General features: G+C 50.0%; 1 protein-coding gene across 1 annotated transcript in view; it reads left to right on the top strand.

Moving 5' to 3' along the window:
• Positions 1 to 6,882: 6,882 nt before the first annotated feature.
• UBE2E3 (ubiquitin conjugating enzyme E2 E3) overlaps positions 6,883 to 8,907 on the top strand; it is an 81,184-nt gene continuing 79,159 nt past the window's right edge. Inside the window, exons 1-2 of the mRNA XM_049773509.1 lie at positions 6,883 to 6,963; positions 7,959 to 8,177. Coding sequence (XP_049629466.1) covers positions 6,908 to 6,963; positions 7,959 to 8,177 — 275 coding nt within the window. The 5' untranslated portion in view covers positions 6,883 to 6,907. The remainder of the gene's footprint in view (positions 6,964 to 7,958; positions 8,178 to 8,907) is intronic.

The following is an 8,907-nucleotide window of genomic DNA, read 5'->3' as shown; positions in this document are numbered from 1 at the left end:
CCTTACCTCCATGCTATCTCTCCGGCCCCTGCATGTGTTATTTTTATAGTTGCTAATTTCATTGCATGAGTAAATCAGTTTGTGGAATAATTTTCCTAACAGTTGGACCATTCCAAATTTTCAGTTACTTTTTCCACATATAGAATATTTCCTTAAGACCCATTTCTTGAAATGAAAAAATTTGGTCAAAGATATGAACATTTATAAGTTTTTGACAAAAACTTCCAAGTTTCTACTAACACATGCCACCTTCTCATATCTTTTTTTGTGGGGGGAGGGGTACACCCAGTTGCACTCAGGAGTTACTCCTGGCTCTGTGCTTCAGGAAGGCTCCGGTGACCATTTAGGATACTGGGAATCAAACCCAGGTTCATTCTGGGTTGGTCTCATGCAAGGCAAATGTGCTACAGTTATAAGAAACCCTTCCTTCCTTCCTTCCTTCCTTCCTTCCTTCCTTCCTTCCTTCCTTCCTTCCTTCCTTCCTTCCTTCCTTCCTTCCTTCCTTCCTTCCTTCCTTTTTTCTATCATTTTATAGGTATTGTTTTTAATTCTACTTTTTTGAGTTAACAAGATAGGGGGTGCTTTTATAAGGTTAAATATATTTTTTCTTTATTTTCTCTGTTCATGCCTTTTGTTTGTTAACCTGCTTGTGTTTTCCTTTTTTGAGTTTGAGCTGTTTATGGAGGAGTCCCTTTGGTATTTACCCTCCCTCCGTGTTATCTCAAAGGAGAAAAGCAGGAAATGCTTACTGAGTTTTGTATACAGAGGTTCTTGAAGTCAAGAGGAAGCTCACACACTTTGCTATTCCCAGGCCCCAGCACAGGGTCTGCCAGCAGCAAGGGTTTTCTACATAGAAACACAGTCGTTAAGCAGTGCAATGGATCCCCAGAAACCACGGAGGGGTGCCAGAGCCATGGAGACTAACAATTGCAAACTTGGTTTTTTACACTAAGGCTGGACTGAGAAATAATGTCCAAGTAAGTCCTATTTTTGTTGCTAGAAAGGGAATTTTTTTTTTTTACAGAGGATACAAATAACTGAGTGGCATTTGAAACAGCCCAACAGCCCAATTCCCCCCCACCCCCGCCAAAAAAAAGAAAGGAAATTGAGAAGTTATTAGAAGGAAATATGCAAAAATAAGTTAAATTAAACAAAAGTTAAGCAAAGTAAATTAAGAAGTGTTTTAATGAATTGTGTGTGAGGTCTGGCCAAGGTGGTGATTAAAAAAGATTGGTAGCATCACCCTGGCTGGTATTCACTCAATCCAGAAACTTGTTAGGCAACTCAAATGATATATTACTACATAACTCTGTCATATACAATGTACTTAGGTATATCTATAGCACGAAGGCCCTGGGGCAGGTGGAGGAAAAGCTGTGAAAGTTGAATCCTTTTTTGGTTTGTTTCTATAATGGCAAGTCCTCTTCTGGTCACAACCTCTCAGGGGAGCCAGAGGAGATAACTGTGGCGATTTCTGTTGCAACTAACTGGGTTTCACATCTTTTTTTTTTTTTTTTTTTTTATTCTTTTGGAAGTGAAATAGTCTTATTCAGAGTAATATGAAGAGAGAGTTATGGAGTTAACTGTTCAAGAGAAACTTTGGGCCTCTCTGGAGGGGAGGGAACTAACACTTCAGGTTAAGATGTGGGTAAATCCCCAAGATGGAGAAACTCTCCTCTGTCCTCTTGATCTCTGGTTGAGTGAGAAGCTGGCAGGACCACATCCCAGTAAGAGAAAGAGGAGATCAAGAGGGAAAAATCTTGTGCTAGTTGCTAGCTTCTTAGTGGAACTGTTAGTGGAACATACACAAAAGTGCATGTTGCCCCTGGCTCTAGTAGATTCTGGAGAATTGTACGTAAGTTTGCAAACAAATCTTGGGTGCTTAAGAAGTCCAAGTTTAAGCTTTGCTCTTCAAAACTGTTTTCTTCCTTCAATCAGCATCTTCATTGTTCGTTCCTTTGCTTGACACAGCAATTCTCCATTTTTCTTCCTTTATATCTTAATAAATAAATTTGTCTTGTTCATTTGTCTCTAGGTTTCTTTGCCTGTTCAATTCCAAGCTAGAGAAGCCTGTGTTCTCTCTCTGATACACTCCTTCCTTTCTCTCACCTCATATCTTTCTAAATAAGTTTCAATAAAACTTTCTTGTAAAAACAAAATAAAAGATAAAGTTTATTATATAGATAAATGAGTCCAAGTTCACTGTATTGTCTCTTGATGGTATGGATTACCACATACCGGTTGCCTCTAGTATACCTTGATCTGGTGTTACTCCCATCTCATCTTCAGATTTGGAATCTGTCTAGCAGAGAGGAACCTTTTCCTGTCTCTTATGTCTCCTTGCTGGGGCTTGCTTTTTGTAACCTCCCAGATGTTTCTTGTCATCCTGGCTTTCCATTATGAAATCCCTATGCTTGGACCCTTGTTTTTGGGCCTCTTGCAGTGGCTCCTTGTTGTACTTTTTCCATACTCTCTGGCCAGGGCCATGTGCCCATTGGTGAGTTCTGAATTCTGTACTTTGCTGTTGTCTGAACATAAGCATCCTGCCTGCTACTGCCTTCTGTCTAGGCATTAATTGCACTCACCAGGTAGAGAAATTCTGTTGTTCTGCTTTCTGTCTAGGCATAAGTGAAGAGGCCAGAGAGCAAGACAGAGTGAGAGCAAGAGCAATCACAGAGGAGTGAGGGGAAGAGGGTGTAGAAAAGAGAGTGGAAGAGGAAGAGAAGAGAGGGGAGATTCTTCAGGTGTTCTTAAAGTTGCTCCAAAGGGTCTTTCCTGACCTGGGCTTCCTTTTGTTTTTTGCTTTTGTTTTTGGGCCACACCCTGGCAGAATCCCAGTAATCCTCTGGAATTACTCCTGGCTCTGCTCTTAGAAATCACTCCATGGGGCCCGAGAGATAGAACAGTGGGTAGGGTGTTTGCTTTGCATGCAGCTGATCCAGGATAGACTGTGGTTCCAATGCTGGTATCCCATATGGTTCTCCGTGCCTGCTAGGAGTGATTCTGAGGGCAGAGCCAGAGTAACCCCTGAGCACCACCAGGTGTGACCCAAAACCAAAAAAAAAAACCTCAAACAAACAAACAAAAAAGAAATCACTCCACACTGGGGATTGAATCCAAGTCTGCCAGAGAACCACCATACCTGCTGTGCTAAGGCTCGGTCCTCTAGGAGTTCCTTTTATCCTTGAATCCTTTTTAGGGTGGATGAAATGAAAATGATTGGATTAGATTCGTTTTAGATTAACTAGTTTATCTGGTGCTCTGACCTCCACCTCCATTATTAGGGTCACTTTGAGAAGAAATGTGAGCTGCAGGGAATCGTCTGAAAACAATTTCAATTTTTTGTCAGGTGATTGAAGGTAGCTGGTACCTAATATTGTGGGGACAAGAAACTAATCTGAAGGAAGCATTCATTCTCTTTATGATGATTTAATACGATGATAAAGGACTATTTATCAAGTACTTTGTAAGTCAAGTTCTTTGCCAAGAGCATTATCTCCGTATTATAACCGTTTGAACCCTGCAGGTCCAGTTAGCTCATGGTTACTGCTTGACAAGCCACCCTTTAGTGACCCCCAACACTAAATTGGGTTCACAATTCCATTACTAATTAAAAATGCTCTACTTTTACTCCCTTCACTTCTTCATCATAGATGTCTCATTTGGTCGCTGACTCTTCTGACTGCCAGTTTACTAGCTGAGCTCAGTTAAGAGCTGCCTCTGTGTTTCAATCTGATTCTTTAGCATTTGGTAGTTCTGAAGTCTTTTATTTAGTAAATGTTGAGTGGAACTCTATGGCTTCAAATCTAAGGTCGAACCATGGAATTTTTGAGTAAGAGGATTTAGAACCTTTGAGTCAATCTTCTTTTACATATGGGAAAAATTAAGTTGGAACAAGTAACTTGCCTGAGCTCATAAAAATGGTAGAATGAGATTAGAATCCAGTTCCCTGGCTTTTCAGCCCCAAATTCTTTCCTTAAAGAATCAGCTATCAAAGCTCATCTAAACAGCTTTATCTCTCAATTGCCTGACCCCACCCAGATTCTATCAGCATCTGGTCTTTGAGCCTTTGGGCTATTTCTATGACGCTGCAGTTCTTACAGGATCCACTTTCATATACAACTTTACCTCTATAAAATTCCTCATTCCAAACCAAAGCCCAACTTCCAAATTGGTTGACTTTTTTTTGGGTAGAATTACATAGTGTGAAGTTGGGGGGACTTCTATCTGTTTTTACCATTAAAATTCTCACATGTAGGGGCCGGTGAGGTGGCGCTAGAGGTAAGGTGTCTGCCTTGCAAGCGCTAGCCAAGCAACGGACCAAGGTTTGATCCCCGGCGTCCCATATGGTCCCCGCAAGCCAGGGGCGATTTCTGAGCACTTAGCCAGGAGTAACCCCTGGGCGTCAAATGGGTGTGGGCCAAAAAAACAAACAACAAAAAAAATTCTCACAAGTATGCTTTGGTCTACTCAAACCGCTCGCAACCATGGCTTCTCCACCTTTGTCTTCTTGCCTGTTCTTTTTGACTAGGGTCCTCCCAATTTCTCAATCTGGAAAGCCTGAAATGGGAGTGCTAGCAGCATAACCCTCATCAACTTGACTGGAATAATGTCTTGGGAAAAGGACAGAAATGTAATTGCTCTGACAGAGAGCCATTAGCGACCTTTTCCAGAAAACTTTGCAATGGGTAAGAGACCTCCTCCCTTTGCTTCGGTAAGTTTAGTTCATCTGTTGTGACTTCCATTCTCCTGTTCTTCCAGGACTCCAGATTCTGTATACTTATTTGGGAGAGAAATTCACAGATTCTTTTGGGGCGCTATCACTGCAGAGCCTCCTAAGCAGTTGCAAAAGCCTGAGCTGCTGCAAACAGGAACTTTTCCTACTAGTAGCTCCTTGGTGCATGGGGCAAAAACCTACCGAGATCACCTGGAGACCTGGAGGGAGAACAAAACCTTCACCTCCCCGCAGAAGTTGCAGTTTGTGGCCTGCAGACCCACCCTCAAAGTCTCCTTTAAGCTCGAGCTCTGGGCTTTCGGGGTACCACACTCCCCATGAAAGTGACAGGTGTGGGCCCTTCCCAAGTTCCAGTCTGCTTCTTCACTTGAACAAAAAAAAAAGTCTGGAGCGGGACATGAAGTTTCCAAGTTAGCTTTAAGGAAAGGTGTCCTTTGGCAAATTGGGGAGCCCCCCTAAAAGTGCCTTAAGGTGGTTCTATTAACTCCGGAAATCCTTTCTAAAGACCCTCCTGGCCTACAGAAGTCCGCCCTTTGGGAGAACAGGAGCACCCGGTCGCATTCCACAGTGCCTGGCCTCATCCACCCACACCGGTTGGTTGGTTGGGGTGTCCTGTCTTCCAGGAGAGGGGATGCCACAAATCGTGGCTAGAAAAGGGGTGTGTGGGGAGAAGCTAGGGATCCCCAGCACTGAGAAAAAGAAGGTGTCCGGCGGGCGTCGGGTTGTCCTGGAACCTTGCAAGAAGAGCCAGGCCTGCCTGCCCGGTAGTCTAATGGGCAGCTCTCCGGGGAGGGGAGGCGGGCGCAGGCCGGAAGCCACCCCAAGAACGGCCCAGCCCCCCCCCCCCCCGCACAACCCTCTTCAGCACGAGGCCGCGAACGAGGGGCGGCGGGGTCCAGAGGCCGCCTGGGGGGGGAAGGGGGGTCCCCACCGCGCTCTTTGTCCCGGCCGCGCGCGTGCGCCCTCCCCCACACCCCTTACCCCTCCACCCCCCAGCGAAGGAAGGGAGGGAGGGAAGCGAGGAGCTGCGCGCGCTCGCACGGGCACGCGCACGCGCGGCGATCGCACCCGTCGGACGCGCGCACGCGCGCTCTTTCCCTCTCCCTCTCGCCCCCCCCCCCCGCCCAGTCCCGGTCAGGCACGCAGCGCGCACCCGCGCAGGCGCACGAGCACGCGCGCCGGCGCCGCGCCCGCCCCTCCCCCGCGCGCTCGCCGCGCCGCGCCGCGCCGCGGAACTTGCTGACTGAGCGAGCGGCCGGGAGGAGCCCGAGCGGGCGCAGGCGGCGGGAGCGGGAGGAGGCGGAGGAGGCGCAGGCGGCCGCAGCGCGCGGGGCTGCCCCCGCGTCCCTTCAGCCTCGCCCGCCTCTTCTTGCCGGGAGCTCGCGCCCGCTGCCTCCTTGGCCCCCCGGAGTTCCCACTCGCTCCCTCCCGCCTCCCCCCCGTCCCTTTCCTCCGGGCCCAGGCGCGAGGCGGCGCCACCCTCCGGCCGGAGCCCGGCACTGCAGCGCCCCCTCCGGAGGACTTTCAATGTTCCACGCTCCCCGCCCGGCCAGAGCCTCCGCGGCTTCTTTTTTTCCCTCCCCCCCCGGGCCCCCCCGGCGGCCTCCATTTCCTCAAGGAAGGGGTTTCGCCTCGCGCCCTCCCCCACAGCGTAGCGGCGCGCGAGCGGGGGCGGGCGGCCGAGGTAAGCGGCGGCGGCGGGGCCGGGGGCCGCGTGGGGCGGGCGGGGGGGGCCGGGGCGGCGGCGGCGGCGGCGGGGGGGGCGGGGGCGGGGGCGGCAGCTTTGTTCGCGCCGGCCGGGCCGAGCCGAGCCGAGCCGGGCCGGGCCGGGCCGAGGCGGTGCGGTGCGGTCCGGGCCGGGCCGGGCCGGCGGGGCTCGCTCTGTCTCTCGCTCTCGGTCTCGGCTCGCTCGCATCCCCGCGCTCGCCCCCCGCGGGCCCTCCCCACAAAGGGCCGCCAGCTCCCGAGCCCCCGAGCCCAGCTCAGCTGCGTGGCCGCCGCCGCCGCCGCCGAAGGGAAGGGGCGCGGGAATTGGTTGCGCTTCTCGGAGGGGGCTTTGTGTGTGTGCTCGCTCGCTCGCTTGTTTGTTTGTTTGTTTGTTTCTCTCCTCCGCCTCCCCCCTCCTCGCTCCCCCCCCCCGCTTTTTTATTTTGGACAAAATGTCGGTCCTGGATGGGAACCTGGAGCGAGGAACCTGGCTGCTGCTGGCGTCGGGAGCTTTGCAGAAGGTGCAGTTGGCGTCCCCTGCTCGTCTCCCGTCTCTCTCTCTCGTCTCCCTCGTCTCTCTCTCTCTCTCTCTCTCCCACCCCGGTGGCGGCTCTTGCTCGGGCTTCGGCCGCAGGAATCTTCGCCGCCGCCCGCCCGCCGTGCCAGCTGCTGCTTCGGCTCATTTTTTCATATCTATATACATACATCTATATTTTAAATCCCCAAGTGTGGCATGAGAGGGTTTTTTTTTTTTCTTTCTTTGCATCCCCCTCTCAGGAGGATCCGTCACCTACCTTCCCCTCTAAAACCTTAGGGGTGGGTTACTGGGCTGGTTTATTTTATTTTATTATTATTTTTTTTCCTTTGGGAACCGGGTTGGTTCTTTATTTATTTTTGACCCGTGTCAGCTTGTCAATATTTAGGCGTGATGGGCGACTTTGGAGATTTTTTTTTTCTGTTTTCGTTTTTTTTTTTTTTTTCTTCAGCCAGCTCATGTTATTTGCAACCCAGTCTCCCAGCCCTCCGTGCCTCCTTTGCCCGAGTTCTCTCTCCCTTCCCCTGGCCAGTGTGTATGCGTGTGTGTGTGTGTGTCTGTCTGTGTGTGTCTTTCGTGCCCTCTAAGAAAGTAGACAATTGATAGATTGTCCGAGGCATGGGAACAAATGCGAGCGGGTTTTCCAACTTGAGTTGGGTGAATCCCCGAACGTCTGCATGGGGGTGGCTGGGTGGGGGACACACACACAGACACACATACACACACACACAGCACCGCCTTCTTCTCTTCCTCCTCCTCCACCTCCTCCTCCTCCTCACAACCCCGCCTGCCCTGCGATGAGATAAGCGCGAAGGCTGGGGGAAGCTTTTTCTCCCTGGGAAAATAACGACTTACTTATTTTTTTTAGGTGGACACGGAGAGAAAGAAAAATAAAATGCCACCGGTGATGTTTTCCGGGTGTTTTTTCTCTCCTGCCTTACCCCTGATGTTGCCTTTCTTCTCCTCTATTCCCCTGAAAAGTTTGCCCAGGAATAAGTCCAGCAAGATGTCCAGCGATAGGCAGAGGTCGGACGATGAGAGCCCCAGTACCAGCAGCGGCAGTTCGGATGCTGACCAGCGCGACCCCGCTGCCCCAGAGCCCGAGGAACAAGAGGAGAGGAAACCTTCTGCCACCCAGCAGAAGAAGACCACCAAACTGTCCAGCAAAACCACCGCGAAGCTCTCCACTAGCGCCAAAAGGTAAGGGAGGGGCGGCCACTAGGGTTGTACACCTTGCCAGGTGGGCTTCCAGAGGGACCTGCCTCTGCAGTTAACTGTCCGTCCTGCCAGCCAGCCAACCTGTCCCGGGTCCAAACTCATTGACTCAGTGTACTGGTTTTGTTTGTGCTGGAAGGAGTTGTCCTGGTGGGTGTGGGTAGCAAAAACATCAGTCTTCCTCCTCCTCCCCCCACCCGAAAAAATCACACTGTGGGGCAAACTTTTAACTCTGGACTCTTGGCAGCTTCAGCAAATGAGTCCCCCAGACTGGCAGCCTGACAGATTGTTGAAGGAGCTGGCAAGGAAAAATTTGGTGCACCCAAGTGAGCTGGTGCATTGGAGGATGTTTTCCTTTTCTGAGTCACACTCTTCTTCATTGAAAGTGACACTTGTGGAGATTGGCAGTGCCTCTCCTTGGGAAACTTTGTCATCAGAAATGATCACGTCTGCTAGAAAAATGGTACCTCCAAAGGGCCTTGGCTGCACTTTAAAATATTTAGAACCGTGCTTCAAGTCTGCTCTCTGTCTTATAAATAATAGAGCTGGAAATTGTGCATCCCGAGTGTGACTTTTTTCATGGTGCAATTATAGTTACCCAGATAAAGCAAAAATTGATTTTAGATAGCACATGGCATTGAAAACACGCATTGTCCATGTGTCCCTTTACTCTAGAACTTGTAGATATGCTTGATTGTTAATACTCAACGGCAGA

This window comes from Suncus etruscus, chromosome 5 (genome assembly GCF_024139225.1).
Source record: "Suncus etruscus isolate mSunEtr1 chromosome 5, mSunEtr1.pri.cur, whole genome shotgun sequence".
In the NCBI taxonomy this organism is placed as follows: domain Eukaryota; kingdom Metazoa; phylum Chordata; class Mammalia; order Eulipotyphla; family Soricidae; genus Suncus; species Suncus etruscus.
This window is presented reverse-complemented; position numbering and strand designations above follow the sequence as displayed.